General features: G+C 54.9%; 2 protein-coding genes across 6 annotated transcripts in view; one reads left to right on the top strand and one right to left on the bottom strand.

Annotated features, from left to right (window-relative positions):
- Nucleotides 1–13747, top strand: part of LOC102378097 (myosin-6) — a 31643-nt gene extending 17896 nt beyond the window's left edge. For 2 of the 5 annotated variants that reach the window (XM_006036506.2, XM_025192792.1), the window contains 15 exons: nucleotides 311–401; nucleotides 2066–2455; nucleotides 3811–3937; nucleotides 4010–4128; nucleotides 4354–4550; nucleotides 6247–6430; nucleotides 6516–6681; nucleotides 6856–6980; nucleotides 8192–8500; nucleotides 8605–8808; nucleotides 9914–10039; nucleotides 10238–10513; nucleotides 11456–11551; nucleotides 13083–13217; nucleotides 13597–13747. In XM_006036506.2, the coding sequence (XP_006036568.1) occupies nucleotides 311–401; nucleotides 2066–2455; nucleotides 3811–3937; nucleotides 4010–4128; nucleotides 4354–4550; nucleotides 6247–6430; nucleotides 6516–6681; nucleotides 6856–6980; nucleotides 8192–8500; nucleotides 8605–8808; nucleotides 9914–10039; nucleotides 10238–10513; nucleotides 11456–11551; nucleotides 13083–13217; nucleotides 13597–13617 (2566 nt within the window). In that variant the 3' untranslated portion in view covers nucleotides 13618–13747. Of the gene's footprint in view, nucleotides 1–310; nucleotides 402–2065; nucleotides 2456–3810; nucleotides 3938–4009; nucleotides 4129–4353; nucleotides 4551–6246; nucleotides 6431–6515; nucleotides 6682–6855; nucleotides 6981–7072; nucleotides 7195–8191; nucleotides 8501–8604; nucleotides 8809–9913; nucleotides 10040–10237; nucleotides 10514–11455; nucleotides 11552–13082; nucleotides 13218–13596 lie in introns of those variants that run through there. The other 3 variants (XM_025192790.1, XM_025192791.1, XR_003091972.1) reach the window with 3 other exon arrangements.
- Nucleotides 13748–16909: 3162 nt separating this feature from the next.
- Nucleotides 16910–21049, bottom strand: CMTM5 (CKLF like MARVEL transmembrane domain containing 5). Its single transcript, XM_006036527.3, has 5 exons — nucleotides 20900–21049; nucleotides 18560–18712; nucleotides 18140–18235; nucleotides 17635–17719; nucleotides 16910–17216 (listed from the first exon to the last, which is right to left on the bottom strand). The coding sequence occupies exons 1-5, from the start codon at nucleotides 21011–21013 to the stop codon at nucleotides 17191–17193; spliced, it is 474 nt and encodes a 157-aa protein (XP_006036589.3). The 5' UTR covers nucleotides 21014–21049; the 3' UTR covers nucleotides 16910–17190.
- Between the last annotated feature and the right edge of the window lie 450 nt (nucleotides 21050–21499).

The following is a 21499-nucleotide window of genomic DNA, read 5'->3' as shown; positions in this document are numbered from 1 at the left end:
AGGCCCTGCCTCCTACAGGCAGCTGGCTCTCCTTAGTTGCCCCGGCAACCCGCAGCTGTGCTTGTTACCCAGGCAACCCTCATCTGGGCTCGTTATGTCCTGCCAGGGCTCTCTCTCTCCCTGGCAGTTTCTACTCCCTAGGAGCAGGCACTGAGGTGCCCTGCGACATACTCCCCTGATGTAGCAGTGATGGAGAGCACACAACTCCCCTAGGCTGTCTATTCCACCGCCTCACTCTTCTAACAGGGATGTTTTTCCCATGTTGGGGAGCGGTGACCGAGGGGATTCATCACACCCTGTCTCTTTGCAGGAAGGAGTTCGACATCAACCAGCTGAACAGCAAGATTGAAGATGAGCAAGCACTGGCCCTGCAGCTCCAGAAGAAGCTGAAGGAACATCAGGTGGGAGAAACAAAGAAGAAATGTCAGCCATGTGCCCACGCGATGGTCTAGAGCAGGGGTGCTCACAACCTCTGGCCCATGGACCAGAACCAGCCCATGAAGCTGTGTCACCGAGCCCACAGGATGACAGAAATTTGGCAGCAGGAAAACGTGCTGGATCCGGCACTCAATTCCAATGTCAAGGCCAAAAATGCGGGTGGTGCTGGGTCCCAGGGCCCAATTCCAGCACAAGGGGGATGGGAGGGGCCAGTGCCAGCTTCCCAGAGCCCAATCCCAGCGCACAGGGGACAGGAGGGGGTGGTGCTGGGCCACTAGGACCCAATCCCAGCACAAAGGACACAGATCCAGACCCCAGAGTCCAATGCTGGCATTTAGAGGGTAGGAGGGCCAGTGCCAGGCCCCAGGGCTATATGTGACCTGCAGACAGGCCCCACAAGACTCATTCATCCCGTGGGGCCAAAAGGTTGAGCACCACTGATTTAGAACAATATTCTTTGTCTTGCTCCTAGCATTTTGCCTCCCCTCTTCCACTCTAGATCCAGACGATAGCTCCGCCCACACAGAGGAGGTGGGATTTATGCCATGTTACATTAGATGCAGCACAAAGATCCCACAACGCTACCTCTAGGGGACATCCCTTTCCCCGATTTTCCTCCCACGCCCTCTGTTTCTCAATAGAAAAAGTCCATAATCCTCCATCCTGTCTTTTTTTAATAACGAGGTTACCGTATTTATTCATATAGCAACTGCACCATTTCCCCAAAATTATTCCTTCAAAACTGGGTTGAATTTTTTAAGCTGGGAAGCAGATTTCCACACCTGAATGGAGGTGTGGAAATGCCTTGGCAGTGCCTACCAAGGCCTCTGCTGCCTTCCCAGACCCGGGCAGGAGGGATGGAGTCCAGTTCTCCCTGTCTGGCAGCTCCTGTAAGCTGCAGAGCTGACAAGGAGAGAGAAAGCAATCATGTCCTGATCCATGAAGCCAGCACTCAGCCATGACTGTGGGAAAAACCTTTTTTTCTTTATGCTGCCTTCTCAAAACAAAGTACAGGTCTATGGTGTGTGAAGAAATATGGTAAATGTGGTATACGCCTCTCTCTTGTCTCTTTCCCATACTAACTTGTCAGCTTCTCATGCTCCAAAACACCCTGGACCTGGCTCAATTTAGCCTGCCTAGTATCCGTGTCTACAGTATGTATTCCAACACTTGGTTTAGAAATATTAGTTCTCCAGAAGGAGAAACGTTTGGCCCCATGGGAAGTTCTTTTCTGTTGTCTGCCCTCACCTTCTAGAACCCAATAACTGATCAATCAATCTCTCTCTTCCTTCTCTCTGTCTTCAGCTCTTCCTTTCCTAAAGCCATGTGAATTTGTTAGTATTGGATAGCCTTGAAATACATGAGAAACGCTGTCTCCTTCACTGCTTCAGGGCTGAACTTCGTGTCTTTCTAGAACCCAGATCATTTTTCCAGTCTGCTCCAGAATGATGTGTGTTCTAGACCTGGGGTAGGACCCCCTTGGATCTCTCCAGATAGCACAAGACCCCCCAAATGCCCTTTGGCTGCTGGAGCTGAATTCCTCCATCCCGATCTGTACCATGGGTCCCTCTGGAACCTGATTTGGAAGGTTTGATGTTGTAGGTCATTCTCTCTCTCTGGCCTGCAGGCACGCATTGAGGAGCTGGAGGAGGAGCTAGAGGCAGAGCGCACAGCCCGGGCCAAGGTGGAGAAGCTGCGCTCAGACCTATCACGGGAGCTGGAGGAGATCAGCGAGCGGCTGGAGGAGGCAGGTGGTGCCACCTCAGTGCAGATCGAGATGAACAAGAAAAGGGAGGTGGAGTTCCAGAAGATGCGGCGAGACCTGGAGGAGGCGACGCTGCAGCACGAGGCCACGGCCGCCACACTGCGCAAGAAGCACGCCGACTCGGTGGCCGAGCTGAGTGAGCAAATCGACAACCTGCAGCGTGTCAAACAGAAGCTGGAGAAGGAGAAGAGCGAGCTCAAGCTGGAGCTAGACGATGTCAGCTCCAACATGGAACAGCTTCTCAAGGCCAAGGTAAGCGCCTCAAGGCCAGAGTAAGGTGGCCAGGGCTAAGTCTGGCAGGTGGAGCATGATGAGTTGGACCAAGGCTCAGAGGTAAGAACTCATGCAAGAAGCCTAGACTGGAAGAGGAAGATGAGCTGTGGCTAGAAGAGGATGGCCAAGGCTGGTGGGTGGAACAAGGGATGGAATAGGATGAGTCATGAATGGGGCATGGCCAAGCGAGAGGGGCCAATAGTTTCCAGTCTTAGGTAGACAAGGAGGCATCACCACAGCTGGGGAGCAGGGCCATGGGGGTGGGATGGCTTAGGCATGGGTGATGTCAAAGAAAAGGGGCCATTGGCTTCTAGTATGGGTCACATGCTCAAAGCCACAATGCACTGGGAGAAGGTTGAAAGGGCAGGGCCTGGGGTAGTGGGTGGAGCCAAGCCTGAAAGGGGAGCGGCCAAAACTAAATAAAAAGAGACAAGGTGATTGTGGTGGGCCACAGCAACCAAGGTCAAGGTCAGAAGGGAAGGAGCAGTTAGGTGCCAAAAAAGGGAGTTGATCACAACCCAGGGGTGGGGCCAGAACCAAAGGGGTAGGGCCCAAATCAGAGGGGGTAGGGCCAGGTGTGGGAGGAGCTCTTTTCTATTCTCACACTTCTGCTTTCTTTTCCATCTTCTATTGGTTTGGCTTGGGTGTTTCTTCCTTCTTTCAAGGTTCTCTTTCCCCTTCATTCTTTCTCCACTTCCTTGTTTTATTTCATTCATGTGTTCTCTCAAGCATCTTTCCTCCCTTTGTCTTTCTCACTTGGGTTTTTCTTCTTTCCTTCCTTTCATCCTTTCTGCATGCCACCCTTTCCTCTCTCAGCTCTTCCTTGCCTGTATTTCCTGTTTCTTTCATTCTCTTTACCCTCCCTTCAGTTTTTGTTCAACTTCTTTATACCTATTGTAGTGGTAGAAGTTGGACTCTAAATATGCTTCCTAACTAAGCAGCCTGAGGAAGTCAGTAACTGGGAGACAGTCCCTCAGTGAAGCAGCTGTTCATTAGTCAGAGACAGACAAAGTGTCTGAAGAGGTTGCCAGCTGCTCCACAATTAAGTCCATCATTAGTAGTTCTCATCACGTAGACCTGTGTTTGTTGAACCTGGTGATCACTAATGCACCCTCATTCATTCTTCCCTTTACTTATTCTTTGCTTCCTCTTTCATTCAGTCTTGGATTCATCCAGGGTGGGGAGTTGATTGCACTTTTCCTTTTGTCCCCAGTGCTCTTTAGTTCTCTCCTTCCGGCCCTTGCCCATGTCTTCTCCCCTTCTCTATATCTTTAGCTAGAGAAACCTGATAACATGGACAAGCACCCTATCTATCTCTCCCTCTCCACTCCCAGGTGGGAACAGAGAAGCTGTCCCGAACACTGGAGGACCAGGCAGCTGAATACCGGTCCAAGCTGGAAGAGACACAGCGGGTGCTGAATGACACCAGCACCCAGAAGGCCAAGCTACAGACAGAGAATGGTAGGGCCCTGCCCCCACCCTGATCCTTGACCCTAGTCATCACTCTAACCCTGTCCTCCACTTTCCCCGCAGCGGAGCTCTCCCGCCAGCTAGAGGAGAAAGAGGCATTGATCTCTCAGCTGACCAGAGGCAAGCAGTCCTACACCCAGCAGATGGAGGATGTGAAGAGGCAGATGGAGGAAGAAGTCAAGGTACCCTGAGAACACATGGGCTGCATGTTGGAAGTGAGCAGCATCAGCAGGGCTGGGGGGAGTCAAGGGCTGTGGGTCAAGAGTAAGGGGATAGGCAAGGCTAAGGGAGCAGGGAGATACGGGTCAGGAGCGAGGGGCACCAGCAGGGCTTGGGGAGGGACAAGAGGCTGTGGGTCAGGAATGAGGGGACCATCTGAGCTCTCTCCCCTCCCCTCATCCTTCTAGTCCAAGAACGCACTGGCGCACGCCCTGCAGTCGGCTCGACACGACTGCGACCTGCTGCGGGAGCAGTATGAGGAGGAGATGGAGGCCAAGGCCGAGCTGCAGCGCTCACTCTCCAAGGCCAACTCCGAGGTGGCCCAGTGGCGGACCAAGTACGAGACTGATGCCATCCAACGCACTGAGGAGCTGGAGGAGGCCAAGTGAGTGCCACCCACCCTCCACTGCCCACAGACCTGGACACTGGGGTTGTCCCCGACTCCCTTCCTCTAACTGGCCCCGCAATTCCACTCTAGAGTCCAAGGACCTCCTCTCCCCCTACCCCTTGCCTTCCACCCCTTCCCCTGTCAGGTCCCTCAACTCTACCCTGGGTTCTCAGCTGCCTCCATCTCCTCCCTGCGACTCCCACAGCCCTGGCTGCCAGGGTTCTCAGTAGACCCCATGTTCTTGTTTCCCATCCTTTCCTTTCTCCAGTCCTCCCACCCATTCCCCTGATGGTCATACCCGCTTTGTCCAAGATGCCAGGGTTCTCAGCTGCTTCCTCCAACAGGGAAGCTTTTGGCTTGGGTTATATTGTCACTCGCAGTGTATAAGACGAGCGAAAAGCTTCTTGGTTGGAAGAGAGATGCCCCCTCTGCTCTCCATGTTCGGGATCTTTGCCGAGGTAGGTGGACTGGACAGAAAGACAGGAGTTCTAGAAGGATCTAGAGAAGCCTTGAGCACCCAAGGAGCAACTCTGGATCCCTCCCTGCTCCAGAAAGCTATCATGGAATTTGCTTGGCCCTATGTTCTAGTAACAGAGGGTGCCATATAGGCCCCGCTCTATAGAAGTGTTGTACACCAATCTAGAACAGCCAGGAGCACCCAGGAATCGCATAGGTGTTCTGGAGCAACATTCAGGAGGGGATACTAGGTTAAGGAGATCTGGAACTGGAAATGGTTCTCATCTCTTCTGAGAACTGATGTCTGGACCAGTCTAAAACTTTCTGGAGAATCATGACTTCCTTCACCAGTTTTCAAGGCAGGCAGGAAGCTTGGAGCACCGACAGCAGTTATCTGAGAGCTTTCTGGACACTAGTGATCTAGAACTGATGGAACCTTAGCTATTTAGAACCACCACCTCTCCCCCAGCATACCAGAAGATGCTGAAGAAGCAGCATGGCTTCCTCCATCTGGCCATGGAACCAGGTCTTCTGTTCCAGAGCAATACAACAAAGCCTGGTGAGAAGTCTAGAAACTGGGCCTAGACTCACCTACAACATCAAAGAGGAGGAGGAGTGGGTGTGACACCAGCTGCCTCTCTGATCAATTTGTGTTAAGAGGGGCCATCAAAAGTTCAATCTAGAACGTGCCATTTTTTGGAGCTGGGGGCTACTACAAAGGCTGCGTTGGGGCACAACCTAAACCTCATGGTCTCAGTTAAGTACCTTTGATGGTACTCGGTGCCCAGGGGAGGCCCCAAATGTCTAAATCAGTTCTAGATCCATCTATATTACCCTTGGAAGCCCGGAGACAGAGGGAAAGGGGACACAAGACAAGCTTGCAGCTTGCTCACATCAAAATCCACTTGTTCTAGAATGGCTAGCTCTAGAACCATCAAGTAATTCCCCGATGCCCTGATATGATAAGTGTCCTACAACACTCTAGAACAAATAAAAGCCATGGGTACCTAGCAGTCAACCATCCTGGGTTTCATTAGATGAAGAACTGGAGGCCCTCTGATCTAGTACAGTCTAGAAAACCTGAGAGGCTCATGCATTGTACCAAAGCCAATGGTGTTTTCTACTGGGAACCCCTCCCTTCCCATTTCTAAGCTTAAGAAGGTTCCCCCAGCTGGGGAAGGGGGCCAATTGGCTCCTCAGGGTGACCAGCATTGCCTGTCGTGCCCCCTGGTTGCAGGAAGAAGCTGGCGCAGCGGCTGCAGGAGGCAGAGGAAGCGGTAGAAGCCGTCAATGCCAAGTGCTCTTCACTGGAGAAGACCAAACACCGGCTGCAGAATGAGATTGAGGACCTGATGGTGGATGTGGAGCGCTCCAACGCTGCCGCTGCTGCCCTGGACAAGAAGCAGCGCAACTTCGACAAGGTGGGGAAGGGTGGAAGGAGGATGGGGAAGCAGGCAAGGACTGAGTGACTGTTGGGGGGCCTAACCATGTCCTGCCCACCCCCAGATCCTGGCTGAGTGGAAGCAGAAGTTTGAGGAGTCCCAGACAGAGCTGGAGACCTCACAGAAAGAGTCCCGGTCACTCAGCACCGAGCTCTTCAAGCTCAAGAATGCCTACGAGGAGTCTCTGGAGCACCTGGAGACCTTCAAGAGGGAGAACAAGAACCTCCAGGGTGAGGCTAGATACACCCCAGGCTTTCATGAAACTCACCTCTCCCCAGCCCCCCTCTATTGAGTTTATAGCCCTCCTCCTTGTAGCAGGGCCCTTGACCAGGGCCTCCAAGGCCCACTTGGCACCACGTCAACCTCCCCACCTCCTCCTCCCCCCCCCACCACTTACCCCACAGAGGAGATCTCGGACCTGACAGAGCAGCTTGGCGAGGGCGGAAAGAGCCGGCAGGAGCTGGAAAAGGCACGAAAACAGCTGGAGGCCGAAAAGCTGGAGCTACAGGCAGCACTGGAGGAAGCTGAGGTGAGAAATGCAACCCCCTGACCTGCCTGTTGGTATTCCATGATCAGACAGATCATAGGATCCATATCATCTTATGCTCCGTTGATCCAAAGGGTTATAAGATCATAAGAAAAGGGAGCTGGAAGGGACCTTATGTGGCCAGCCAAGTCATTGCTGTAACGTCTGTCCAACCTGCTCTCGAACATTTCCAGGGGAGATACCACAACTTCTCTAGGTGCCTGCTCTAATGCTTGACCACCCTCACAGTTAAAAGTTCCTCCTAATCTCCAACCTTCTCTATTATTTTTATTTCTTCTTTCCTGCTCTCCCCCTCATTACTTGTACCCATTCATGCCTACCTTGCTCCATTCTCTCCTTCATTCCTACTTCCAGTTTTCATCCTCTTTACGTCATTCTGTTCTTCCCCATTTTTTTTCCTTCCCGTCCATTTTTTCCTGGGGGTCCCATTTTTATGCTTCTTCTCCTTGATTCATGTATTCTTCCCTTTGCTTGTGGTTTCAATCGTCCTTTTGGGCTCTCCATTTTTTCTTCATCTCGTCTCATTCTTTTGCTCCCTTTTTGCATCTCATTTGTTTGCATCTGTCACTTTTACTTGCTTTGCACACATGAACGGCACATGCCCCCGGTGGCTGGGGGGGCACAGCGGCAGTGGGAGCGTGGCGGCAGTAAGCAGGGAGCTCCTGCAGATGCTGTTGGCTTGAGGGGGTGGCAACCACCTGCAGAAGCCACCAGCAGCATTGGTGGTGGCCAGCAGCAATCACTGATCAGCCGCAGACGCCGCTGGCACTGTCGGTAGCGGGGGTGGCGAGCAGCGACCGCCCACCAGCGCCGCCAACAGTGTTGGCAGTGCCTTTTTGTAGCTGGTGCACCGCCATGCTCAGGGGGTGCGCGTACACCCCCTACGTGTCACCATTGTTTGCATACCTTCACTCCGTCCATCTGTCTACATAAATCTATCCCTCTATCTTCATCCATCCATCTATCCCCACCCCTCCATCCATCTATCCATCCATCTGTCTGTCCATTTATCTCAACTCCTCCACTCATCCATCTCCATCCCTCTGTCTGCCTACCTGTCTCCATGCATATCATCTATATATAATCCATCTACACACCCATCTCACTACACAGCCTCTCTGTATGCCTTCTTCTTTCTCTCTACCTTCCCCTTTATTTCTCCTTCTCTCTACCATCTCTCTTCCTCCCACCAGGCCTCCCTGGAGCATGAGGAGGGAAAAATCCTGCGGGCCCAGCTGGAGTTCAACCAGTTCAAGGCAGACTTTGAGCGCAAGCTGGCCGAGAAGGATGAGGAGATGGAGCAGGCCAAGCGCAACCACCTGCGGGTGGTGGACTCACTCCAGGCCTCACTGGATGCTGAGACACGCAGCCGCAATGAGGCACTACGGGTAAAGAAGAAGATGGAGGGCGACCTCAATGAGATGGAGATCCAGCTCAGCCATGCCAACCGCATAGCCGCTGAGGCACAGAAGCAAGTCAAGGTGCTTCAGGGCTACCTCAAGGTAATGGCACCCTGGCTGGCTCAGGGTGGTGGGGAGCCTGGGGCCTGCCCCTGGTAGGTGGTAGTAGAACTGCTTGGCTCAGTGCATGCTGGGTCCTCATCCAGGACACCCAGCTGCAGTTGGATGATGTGATGCGAGCCAATGAGGACCTGAAGGAGAACATTGCCATCGTGGAGCGGCGCAATAACCTGATGCAGTCAGAGCTGGAGGAGCTGCGGGCTGTGGTTGAGCAGACGGAGCGAGCTCGCAAGCTGGCCGAGCAGGAGCTCATTGAGGCTAGTGAAAGGGTCCAGCTCCTGCACTCCCAGGTAAGACCCACAGGGGACCCTCCAGGGCAACAGGGCAACAATCTCCAACCCGAGGGGATCCATCTCCAATCTGGAACAAGCCTTGTTAGGGCGAGGGGGTCTAGAAATGAGCTGAGAGAATCCAAAATCACCCACGTTTTTGAGTCACTCAGACAAGATCTTCCTCATGGTGCTAGGTGCTGAATTATGGACCTCCTGAGCTGATCTCTTGAGTGATGGCCTAGAATGTAAGCCTTCTTGCTCTCCTCTCCAGAGCAATCATCTAGAAGGTGACCTAGAATACGGGCACTAGTTTGGTCATCAGTCCAGAGTTCTAATCCCTAGAGCTATGTCAGTTCACGATCTGAAACACCTAGAGCAATGTGACAGGGTTTGTTTATGCATACGCAGCAATCTAGAACTGCAACATTTCCCTCCTTGTGTCATCACAACACTCCAGAAAATCAATCCCTTGCTCTGGTGTAGAAAATATCCCATCAATATCAGTGTCCACCTCTGTTTGATCACATTCTCAGTTGAAAACTCACCTAGACAGTATTTTCCAGAGTTTTCACCGCTTTATGTTTGCAGCCTAGCAAGTTGGTCTAGAACCAGGCAGCTCTACAGATATGAGCTCCTGAGAGAATCTAGAACTTCATTCACCAATATTTTCAGTGCCCTTCTGGAGTCTGGAACCAGAAGAGTGAACCTGCAATTAGATGCTTGTAGATCTAGAAGAGGGTTCATTATTAAGTGTAGGGACATGACAAGATCTGTAACCCAGCCTTTGGCCTTGCATTGGCCCCTATAAAAACCTGGCAGTGCCTGGGGTCTAGGTCCCTTATTGCACCATGGTGCGGCACCTAGGAGTCCAGAATGAGGCTTCTGGATCTGAACTGGGCCACAGAGCTATCTAGAACCTAACCCATTGCAATACTGGAGGAGTAGCCAAGGTCAAGATCCTAGTTCACAGCTGTGCTCAGTGATCTACAACCTGGCTCACTGCAAGTGTCCAGATCCTTATTCTGGATGTTCATTAACACTGGAGGTCTAGAACAGGGAAGGAATGGGTGAACATATGGCTTCTGCTTTTGTGGCCATCCTGACATGTGTCTTGCTCCTCCAGAACACCAGCCTGATCAATCAGAAGAAAAAGATGGAGGTGGACTTGGCCCAGCTGCAGACGGAGGTGGAGGATGCCATCCAGGAGTGCCGGAATGCTGAGGAGAAGGCCAAGAAAGCCATCACTGATGTGAGTGGCAGAGGGAAGGGGCATTTCCACCCCAGAAGACAACAGCCTTGATCCTGCAGCTGATTCAGTGGGTGGGGAACAGGCCTGAGACCTTTTCTTTGTAGTGGGGACATCATCCTGGACCTGGCCTCAGGCTGAGGAGGATGGGATGGGTCAGAAAATGGGGCAAGCCTGACTCTCTTTCACCCCTGTGGGCAGGCGGCCATGATGGCAGAGGAGCTGAAAAAGGAGCAGGACACAAGTTCCCACTTGGAGCGGATGAAGAAGAACATGGAGCAGACCATCAAGGATCTGCAGCTGCGGCTGGATGAGGCTGAGCAGCTGGCCCTCAAGGGTGGCAAGAAGCAGCTGCAGAAGCTGGAGGCCCGGGTGCGGGAGCTGGAGAACGAGCTGGAGGCTGAGCAGAAGCGCAACGTGGAGAGCGTCAAGGGCCTGCGCAAGTCAGAGCGGCGCATCAAGGAGCTCACCTACCAGGTACCCAGCCCCAGATATGGCTTTGGGATTCCTCATCTGTAGATCCAGCCAGTTTTCTAGATCCACATTAGACACGGATCATAGAGAATATTGGTGGTTGGTTCCAGCTCATTCCACTGTGTTTTGAAGAAGCGATTTCACTGGAAGGGTCCACAGGATCCAAGCATTGTTCCCTGGAGATTTGTTCTCTGCCTTCATTCTCAGGCTGCTGGCATTGGCGAAACATTCCCATCCCACCTAAAACAGCAGCTCTGGCTCTAGAACATGGCGCTCACTTGAAAACATGCTGGAGTTATTGTAGGACACACCTATCGTTCTTAGCATACCACTGGCCAGCCCAGAGTGCTTATCTCTTGCTCTAAGACCATCTCCCTTTGTCCTGTTGAGACATATAGTCTAGAAAGGTTTTGGGCCTATGTTCTAGAACAAGAACTCTTTTGTCTTCCTCTAAAGCCAAACTCTTGACCTTGGTTCTAGATCTGAATGGCCAGTCACATGCCTGCTGTGCTCCCTGGGCACCCCCTAACCCTGCTCCAGTGGGCTGGAGAATGGCCTCAGTCTGGGGTTTTGGTTCTCAAACCCAACTCTAGAGCCCAGTTCTGCTTCTGGACATGAAGCAGTAGCTTCTTCTGATGATTTTTCCTTTTTCTGAAGTCCTCTTGCAGGAGGAGAAAGAAGAAAATGAGTCTGAAGGCATGTTCTAGACCTTTAGAGCCTCCAACATGTGGCCAGCTTCCCTGGTCCCCTTTCAGTCAGCTCTAGAACCAGCCTTTCCCCCAGCCCCAAATCACAGTCAGACTGAGTTTCCCAGAAACCTTCCTGGGCTAGATCAAGAACCCTTCAGTCTAGAAGCAAAGCCTTACCCCAGGAGTGATGGCAAAGCCTTATCCTCACTTCCCACCTCTCTCTACATTCCCCCACCCCCTTCCCACCCCACTTCAGACAGAGGAAGACAAGAAGAACCTGATGAGGCTCCAGGACTTGGTGGACAAGCTCCAGCTCAAGGTTAAAGCTTACAAACGACAGGCTGAGGAGGCGGTGAGTACCCCCCACCCTGGGCCCAGCATCCCTCTTTCCCACCTCTTGAATTCACTCTATGAGGCCTGGCCCCCTCCCCATCCAGCCCTACTGGGGTTCACAGCATGTCCAGTAGCAAGGAGCTCCTCAGGTTAACGCAACGTTTCATTTGAGTTTTACAGTTGTATGGACTCTATGTAAGGGGGACAGACCCCCACTTGTAAGGCACAGGAAGGTGCAAGGGGTAAGGGCATAGACAGATGAATGGATGGGTAGATGGATAGCTGAGTGAATGGATAGACAGATGGACAGATAGATGGAGCAAGTTTGGATGAATGGAGTGTAAGGTGGATAGAAAACTGGCTAGATCATTGGGCTTAAAGGGTAGTAATCAATGGCTCAATGTGTAGTTGGCAGCCGTTATCAAGTGGAGTGCCCCAGGGGTTGGTCCTGAGGTCGATTTTCTTCCATACCTTCATCACTGACCTGGAAGATGGCATAGAGTGCACCCTCAGCAAGTTTACAGATGACACCAAGCTGGGGAGAGGAGTCGATACGCTGGAGGGTAGGGCTAGGATTCAGAGAGACCTTGAGAAATTGGAGGATTGGGCCAAAAGAAATCTTGTGAGGTTCAACAAAGACAAGTGCAAATTCCTGCACATAGGGTGGAACAAGCCCATGCACCGGTACAGTCTTGGGGCTAACTGCCTAGGCAGCAGCTTTTCAGAAAAGGACCTGGGGGTTACAGTGGACAATAAACTGAATAAGAGCCAGCAGTTTGCCCTTGTTGTCAAGAAGGCTCACGGCATCCTGGGCTGCACTGGTAGGAGTGTTGCCAGCAGGTCAAGGGAAGTGATCTTTCCCCTCTATTCAGCACTGGTGAGGCCACATCTGGAGGACTGTGTTCAGTTTTGGGCCCCCCACTACAGAAAGGATGTGGACAAATTAGAGAGAGTCCAGCAGAGGGCAAGGAAGATGGCTCGGGGACTGAGGCACTTGACTTGTGAGGAGAGGCTGAGGGAACCAGGCTTATTTAGTCTGGAAATGAGAAGACTGAGGCAGGATTTAATAGCAGCCTTCAGCTACCCAAAGGGTGGTTCCAAGAGGATGGAGCTGGACTGTTGTCAGTGGTGGAAGATGACAGAACAAGGAGCAATGGACTCAAGCTGCAGCAAGAGAAGTTGCAGTTAGATAAGAAAAACTCTCTCATGTGGAGGGTAGTAAAGCACTGGCTTAGGTTTACCCAGAAACTCCATCCTTGGAGACTTTTAAGACCTGGCACAACAGAGCTCCGCCTGGGATGATGTAGGTGGGGTTGGTCCTGCTTTGAGTAAGAGATTGGACTAGATGTGACCTCCTGAAGTCCTTTCCGACCCTCATTTTCTGTGATTCTGATGGACGGTTGAGTGAGTGGATGGATTGGACAGGCAGTAACCAAGCATTTGGGAGGGAACTACTGCCTCCCTTCCCCTTAACTGCCTGCAGTCCAGTGGCAGGGAGTCCCATGGGGTAATGCCCCAATCCTCTCCCTGCTCCCCGGCACCGCCTGCAGGAGGAACAAGCCAACACCAACCTGGCCAAGTTCCGGAAGATTCAACATGAGCTGGATGAGGCTGAAGAGCGGGCCGACATCGCCGAGTCCCAGGTCAACAAGCTCCGGGCCAAGAGCCGTGACATTGGGGTCAAGGTAAGAGTGGAGGAAGGGCACTTCGCACCCAACCCAGGGGCATGCCCCCACCATAGGAGATCCCACTTGGGAGAGCTCAGGTCTCCTCTTCCAGGGGCCACACTTCTCTGTTCTCTCTCGATAGCCTTCTTTCTTCCCTTCTATCTCTCCATCTTCCCTTCTTCCTCTCACTCTCCATCTTCATTTCTTTTTCTAACAATCTTTTCTTCTTTCTTTCACCTCCATCACTCCATTCTATCCGTTTTCCCTGTCACACCAAGTCTCTTTCTCCCGCTTCTTTCTCTGCCCCTCCACCTTCTTTCCTTCCTTTCTCCCTTCCCCATGCCGTATCGCTCCATCTCTCTGCTCCCCACTGCCCTCCCCCACTGTTTTCTTCCAGAAGCTCCATGATGAGGAATGAGAGGCCCAGTTGTCAGGATCGTGGCCACAACCCCCACCCTGGGAGCCCTGTTCAGAGCTGGGCCCACCAGGCTGGGGCTTAGCAATGTAGGATGGATAGAGCAGTGTGAATAAAGCCGAACAGCAGATCCTCCCCTGGCACTGTGTTTCTTACTCTAACGTCCCCTCATTGGGGAACCCAGGTGTCTGGGCAGTGGCAAGGCCCCTCCTTCATCCAGTGTATCATATACATCCCCCCTACTGAGTACTCTAAGTATCTGGTAATGATGGGATCCCTCCCTCACCCAGCATGTCATCCATCCACCCTACCGAAAAACTGAGGAACCCAGGCTGTGGGGTCTCTCCTCCCCACCCCAGTATCCCAGCATCTTGCTATCTCTGGTGGAGAACCCAGGCATCCAGAAGCTACAGGTTGCTCCCAGCTCTACACAGTAGCCTCTATCAATGATTATGTGGGGCCTATATACAGCATACTGGGACCATTTGACACAGGGAAAGGAATGATGGGGTCCTTTGCAAAAGTGGAGGGGACCATACACATGCTTGTGGGTTCTGGGCATCAACACAGAGATGCTGATTGGTCCAGGCTCCTTCCTGGAACAAGGGAACCAGTCAGGGCTACAAAGATGGCATGAGCAACATGAACCCCAACATCATTGTACAGCACCCCCCATCCCTGCCCAGAAATGTAGAGATGCCCCTCCCAGACCAGCACCAAAGTGGGGGGTCAGTAGAGGTTTGGAAAGAACCCCAAAACACACAGGGTTTAACATCCCCCCTCTCCCTTATTTCTATCCACTAAGGAAAGAAAACACTACTGGGAAACTTTTGGGTGAATCCTGGCCTTTTGGGGGCTGTTGAGGTTGAAGTTTGATGTGATGCTGGGTTATGGAGTAGCTAAAATATCAGGGTGCAGCCTCCTTTTAGGGGCCAGGGGGTGGGGGGAGAACCAGGATTTCCAAGAGCAAAACTCTGCTAGGAAAGTGGGCTGAATTTTGGGGTGAATGTTGTGCAACTGGGGGGGATTTTTGCAGTGAAATCGGGAGTGACTGGAGCTGCGATTTGGCAGCAATTTATGTTAAGGTTGGCAAGTTGCCATATTGTCTTGTGTACAATGCGCACCTTTTTTCCCCACAAAAAGCCAACTCTTGGCTATTTGAGTGCACATTATATGAGATAAATATGGTAAAAGCAGTTGCTGCTGTTTGCTGGGCCAAAGCTAACGTAAATGCTGCACCAATCCATTGGGAGCAGAGTGAGCACGCTGGGCGCCCTCTCTGCTGCTGCTCAGTGACTTACTATAAGGGAAGATCTTTTCTTCTTCAGCCCTTGAAAAACAAAGCGTGCGTCTTATTCTAGAACATGTTGTAGCCTATAAAATATGGTATTTGGAGTTAGGATTATGGTTAAAATTAGCATGCCTGCCTTCTCCAACTAAGCTGCACAGGTGACTGGGCTGCATGCGGAAAAGGAGGGGACGTGGCTCTGAGCACAGAGGGGCAGGGGAGGGGTGGGGGGGACAGGGATTCTTACCTGCTTTGGGTAAAATTTCCCCCCTCGACTGGGAGGGCCAGACACCTCCAGAGTGTTTGCCCAGGGTGGGGGTTTAATGTGAGCACTCCTACAAAATAGCTGGTGAGGCCTCACATGCTCCTGAAGAGGCTGTGCCCCAGGGCACACGCTCATGCAAATCCCCAGAGGTACAATGCAACAGACAAGGACCCCAGGATAGCCATGATGCCTCTTGGTAGTCACTCGGGAAGGGAAGAAAATATGTACTTCAGGAAGGGAGACTGCCCTTGGGATCCCTGAGCGAGACCTCACCCACCCTGAGCTCAGGTCTCACTACTCAGCACCTTAAAGGCCTATTATGTGGCTACAACCACCCCTTTACACCACGCCCAGGCCTCGGAGATGTTATCACCAATCCTGTCCATCAGCCGCCCCACCCTCAGGCCATTGCCTCAGTCCCTGTGACCAGGTCTCCCTGCCCTGGCACTTCACCTCTCCTGGGCTTCAGGCCCCTGGCCCCAGTCTCTGGGCTCCCTCACCCTATCTATGCCCTTCTCTGGGCTAAAGGTGCTCCGACCCCCTTGGTCTCTGGCAGAGGGCCCTGACGTTTGGTCTCCCTAGACTATGGGTAGGCACCCCCCAGCACAGGTGCCAGAGTGTGGCCCTCAAAGGCACATTTCTTGGCACACATGCCTCAGGGCAGACAGCAGGGAAGGGACCAGGGCTGCACTGCTACAAGGATCAGGCCCCACACAGCTCCCCACCATACGCCCCGGCATGCCAACATCTTATAAGTCAAGGTTGCGGATGTTGCCCCAAAATGTTGCTGACTCCTACCCTAAACCCTGAGCCTGCTCCTAGGCTGGTTGGGACCATGGGCACCCTGCCCTTCTTGCTTCCTGGCTTTCTGCTCTCTCCTGCCCCTCTCTGACCTACAAGCTCTCTAGCCATATCTCTCAGGCCTTTCTGTTCCCAGGCCTGCTTCTGCTTATGGGCTCACCAGCCTGCTGAGACCTCCTCCAGGTACTCCTATCTACAAACCTCCAGAGTTGCTTACCCCAGCTTCAATGTTAACCAGAAACTCCACACCCCACAATTGCTCTCAAGGGTAGACTACTAGATCAGCTCCAGGCCCTGGGTTTATATGCATCAAACCCCACCCCTTCTGGTCAGGTGACTCTAATTGGTCCTTCCCACACCTGCAAGGTTGCTTCTCAGGCAGCCTCTTCCCCTCTTAAAGTAACAAGTGCACTCAGTTCCCTATCACAGGTACATGGGAAATCATGCATCATTTGCACAAGAGGCTGGTTTTGCACACTCATGTGGGCACAGGGAGACATGCCCATGCCTACACAGGCCCCTCTGAGCCAGCAGTCCTGCACCAGGGGGTATACTCTTGTGCAAGCACTGGGAAAGCTTGCATGTTCTTGTGCGATGCTTAGCAGCGTGTGAAGAGGCCAGAGCAAAGCACTTGCCAGTGACACGCCCTTGTGAAAACACTAGTGAATGCACCCTGGGAAAGGGGGGACCCACCAGGACTGACCTGTGCCCTCGTGCGAGCATGGAGAGACACACCACAGGGACTGCATACACGCACAGATGTGAGGGCCACATGACCACCTGTTTATGGAATCACGCGCAAGCCACAGACATACACATGCGTGCAAACACAAGGACACTGGTGCCGGGTCCTCCAGGCAGCAGGTCTTCATGAGACTCCTTGTACAGGGATGCCGAAGACTTGTGCGCCAGGGAGCACGGCAGAGGAGAGGGGAGGAGAGGGGATGGGACAGGACAAATGGACACGTGGACTGATGCACACTGGCCTTGGTAGGGGGGTTGCCCATACTCAAGAGCTTGGAGAGGCCAAGTGCAGAATCAGGCCTCATCTCCCACTAAGCCCCCACCAAAACCTAGGGGGGCACTGGCAGGGGGCTGCAGGTTGGGGTAGCAGGACTCATGGGTCAGGGGGCTGCAGGTTGGGAGTGGGGGGCACTGGCAGGGCTAGAAGGGGGCAGGGAGTGAGGGAACCTGGGGAGGGGACAAGGGCTGTGGGTCAGGCTCACTCTTCTGCTTCCACCCTGGAATCTGGTCAAAAAAGGATGATTCAGGGTCTTGCAGCTCCCCCTGCTGGGGAACCCAGGCATCTGGGCAGCCCCAGGTCCCCATCCCCTCACCCAGTGCCACAGCGCCCTGTGCCAAGGAACCCCAGTGTCCAGGCAGTGCCAGAACATAACTCCCCCCAGACCCCCACATACTTACTAATGCAACTTAGCACCCCCTGGCAAAGAAGCCAGGAGTCCTGGCAGCCTGGGGCTCCCCCCACAGCCCCCTACCTCCACCCCCATACCATGGAGCCTGGCATCCAGGCACCACAGACACCATCCCTACCCAGTGATACGCCATCCCCTCTAACCCCACCACCCCGACTGCTGGGGGGACCCGAGCAGCCTGATGCCCCTGCCCCCACCCCCTCCAACCTTCCCCCCCACCCAAGGGAACGCACCTTGTCCAAGCCCCGCAGCATGCTGGAGCCGGTAGGTCCGGACCCCATCGTAAGCAAAGACCCCTGCCAGGACCAACCCAAAAGTCTGTGGGGAGAAAGAGCGTCAGGGAGGGGCAGGGGTATCGGGGCATTGGGGCAGCACAGTGCTGCAGTGTTGGGTGTTGAGGGATATTGGGGTGTCAGGGTGCTACAGTGTAGGGTCTCAGGGTCCTGGGGTGCTGGGAGATATGGGGTCTTGGGGGTCTCAGGGTGCCGGGAGTATTGGGGGCTCAGGGTCGCAGGAGTATTGCGGTTTCAGGGTGCTAGGGTGTGGGGTATTGGGAGGTCTTGGGGTGCTGCAGTATGGGGGTATGTGAGGTCTTGGGGTATCGGGGTCTGGGGTGCCAGGGTATTGCAGTAGGGGGTAGCAGGGTCTCAGGGTCCTAGGCTTGCAGGATATTGGGGAGTCTCGGGGTGCCGCAATGCAGGATGCTAGGATACGGGGGTGGGGGTGCCTCAGACTCACCCCAGCGCTCACAGCCGCCCCTTCACGGCTGGCAGCAACAGCAGCGACTGCCACGACGAGAAAGATGAGGGCGGCACTGCCACAGCGTAGCATGTCCTGGGGGTGGTAGGGACACACATGGGGTCACTCAGGGTCACCACAGGGTGGGGAGGACCCAGGGGTGGGGCATGGAAGTGTGGTCCCGGGTTCCCTGGGCTGGAGGGTCCTGGGGGCAGGGAGGGGTGCCAGGGCAGTGTGGTGGGGGCTCAGGGGTGCCAGGGGGGATGTAGGGCATGAGGTTGGAGACTAGGCCTGACGGTGCCAGTAGTTAGGGGGATCCCAGGGGCATTGGGGCTGGGCCAGAAGTGTCCTTGGGAGTCCCAGGGCACTGGAGTGGGACTGGGGGGGTCCCAAGGGGTCCCTGGGCACGGGTGCACACACCAGGCAGGGCCAGTGCAGGGCGGGCAGGTGGTGGTGAGCGTGGGTGCCACGCAGGCCCAGAACTGCAGCTGTGAGCAGGGTCTCCAGCAATGCGGCGCCCATGTAGGCTGACACCGAGGCCGTAAGCAGGGCGAAGACCAGCAGGCTCAGCGCCTGTGGGGACAGGGTGGGTCACAGCCCCCAGACCTCCCTTCCATCCCCCACCAGAGCCTCCCACCCCCAGCATCCCCCCCTGCTTCTCCCTCCCCCCATGAGGAACCCCTCCAACTCCCCACCCTGGGGTAGGGCTGGAGCTCCTAGCCCCTCCCAGACCCGGGGGGGAGGGCAGAAAGCTGGGTGGGGCAGGGGGCGAGCCTGGAGAGGTGTGGGGGGCCTGGAGAGAGCTCAGCGCTTGGAGGGGCCAAGGAGAGTCTGGGGAGGGGCTTGGGGTCCAGGGCTGGGGGTTGCGGGAGTCCCCAGTTTGGGATCTGGAGGAACAAAGGTCGGAGACCCTAGGTCTGAGCCCCTGGACTGGACCTGAGAGGTTGCGGGGTTGGATCTGAAGGGGTTGGGGGTCCCTGGCGTGGGATCTGGGGGTCTAGAGGTTCTGGGCGGTCCATGGGTTGGATCTGGGAGGTCTGGGACCCTCTGGGTTGGACCTGTGGGGTGGTCTGGCAGGTCCGTGGCTTCTGATCTGGGTTTGGGATCTGAGGGTAGGGAGGTCTCAGGAGTACCTAGGTTGGATCTGGGAGGGCGTGGCGCCTTCTGGGGTAGGCCTGGGGATGGGGGGGAGGAGGGTCTAGGGGTCCCTGGTTTGGGATCAGGGGGTTGGGAGGTCTGAGCTATCAATGGGATGGATCTGGGGGGTCAGAGGGGCCCTAGGTTGGATCTGCAGGGTGGAGGGGTCTGGGGCCCCTGGTTTGGGATCTAGGAGGTTGCGAGGTCTAGGGGTCTGAATCTGGGGTCTGAGGGGCTTCTAGGGTGGCTCTGTGTGGGGGGAAGGGGATCTGGGGGGTACCTGGGTTGGATCTTGGGGGTCCCAGGTTTGGGATCGGGGCAGGTGGGATGTTGGGGGAGTCTGGATTGGATCTGGGAAGTCTAGGGGCCTCTGGAGTTAGATCTGGGGGGTCTGGATTGGGTTTTAGGGTGTTGGGAGGTCTCAGGAGTATCTGGATTGGGTCTGGAGGTTGAGGGGCCTCTCATTTGGATTTGGGGGTGAAAGGGTACAGGATCTGTGGATTTGAGGGGTCTGGGGATCCCTGGGTTGAATCTGGGGGAGGTGGAGGGGGTCTAGGGGGTCCCTGACTTATAGATTCATAGATGTTAGATATTAGGGTTGGAAGGGACCTCAATAGATCATCGAGTCTGACCCCCAGATCATTGAGTCCAACCCCCGGGATTTGAGGGTGGAAAATCAGGGGGTCCCTGGATTGCATGGGGGTGGGGGGTGGTTGGAGGCATCTGGGTTGGACAAGGGGGTTTGGATATCTAGTGGGGGGAGGGGAGTCACTGGGGAGTGGCAGTGTCTACAGGTCCCTTGGCTGGGTTATGGGGGGGATAGGGCTTTTGGGGGGACCCCTGGATTGGATTTGGGTGGTTGGGAGGGCCTCTGGATTGAACCTGGGGGAGTAGGAGAGGGTCTGAGGTGTTTGGTTTGGTGATCTAGGGGATTGGGGGGCTGGATGGGATCTGGGGTTTGGGGGGCCTCTAGGTTGGGTCAGAGGGTGGAGGAGGTCTGGGGGGTACCTGGTTTGGGATATGGGGTGTGGGAACTCTGGGGGGGTGGTTAGATTGGACCTGTGGGATCTGGAGGCCTCTGGGTTGGATCTGGGTGGTGGAGGGGGGTCTCACGGTCCTGTGTTGACGTCTGGGGGTTGGGAGGTCTCAGGAGTACCTAGATTGGGGCTTCAGGAGGCCTCAGGGTTGGATCTGCGAGGGTGGAGGGGGTCTCAGAAGATCCCTGGTTTGGACCTGGGTGGGCAGAGGGGGTCTGGTGTCCCTGTGCTGGGATCTGAGGGTGGGGAGGTTTGGGGTGGGAGTCCATGGGTTGGATCTGTGGGGTTGGGAGCCTCTGGATTGGACTGGCGAGCAGGGTGGAGGAGCCTAGGGGGGGCACTGGGTTGGGGCCTGGTTGGGAGGGTCCTTGGGTCTGGACTGTGGGGGTCTCTGGGTTGGGATCTGGGAGGGCCTCTGGGTCTGCCCCTGGGCTGGGATCAGGGCAAGGGTCTGGATTCATCTGAGCTGCAGGGGGGGTCCCTTGGTTGGGTCTGGTGGGGTCTGGGGGAGTCCCTGGTTCAGTCTAGGGGTCTCTGGTGGGTCCCGGGGTCCCCCATGGAGCGTGCAGGGTCCCAGTCCCGTTACCAGCTCGCCAAGCATCAGCAGTCCCTTGGGTGATGCCAGAAACTCCTTGTCCAGCTGAAAGCTGCGCGGCTCCCCTGGGGCGCCCGGCGCCTGCTCCCCCATCCCTGCAGCCATGCAGGACACTGAGCTCTGACACCGGCTGGCACCATGGGGGGGGGGAGGCGGGCACCCAGCTGCCCCCGAAGCTGGAACAAAGGGGCCTTGTCCCCTGGGCTGGCACGGAAAAGCGCTGGGAGCTGGGGAGGCAGCCAGCACCTGGGCATGGTGCAGCCAGCGGGGGGCGCCTCAGCCTTGCCCTGCCCCCAGGGTCTGGCAGGGGGTGCCTGGGCCCAGCCCTGCCCAGTGGGGAGCTCCCACCAAGGTTGGGGGTGAAAGAAACCAGCTCAGTCCTGTGCCCATCAGTCACAGTGGTAACTTTATTGACCTGCATCTGGGGATTCCAGATCCCGAGATGTGTGGGGAAGGCAGATCCCGCCCTCAATATAGCCCCTGGCAGAAGCAGGGGGATCGCACCTCCTCCCACACTAAAGTCCAGTGGGGCCACCAGGGCTAGGAGAGACCCCCCCAAAAAAACAGCCCCAGACCTGGACCCCCTTTACC

Source organism: Alligator sinensis, unplaced genomic scaffold, assembly GCF_000455745.1.
Source record: "Alligator sinensis unplaced genomic scaffold, ASM45574v1 scaffold128_1, whole genome shotgun sequence".
NCBI classification, from domain to species: domain Eukaryota; kingdom Metazoa; phylum Chordata; order Crocodylia; family Alligatoridae; genus Alligator; species Alligator sinensis.
The sequence above is the reverse complement of the archived record's forward strand: the minus strand, read 5'-3'. Positions and strand labels throughout refer to the sequence as shown.

Excerpts from the sequence above, each read along its gene's own strand:
- CMTM5 (XM_006036527.3), bottom strand. The coding sequence starts at position 21,013 with ATGGCTGCAGGGATGGGGGAGCAGGCGCCGGGCGCCCCAGGGGAGCCG. Across the intron at positions 18,236-18,559 it reads CCCTGCACTGGCCCTGCCTG|GACATGCTACGCTGTGGCAG; the intron begins GTGTGTGCACCC and ends TACCACCCCCAG. Across the intron at positions 17,720-18,139 it reads GGGCGGCTGTGAGCGCTGGG|ACTTTTGGGTTGGTCCTGGC; the intron begins GTGAGTCTGAGG and ends TTCTCCCCACAG.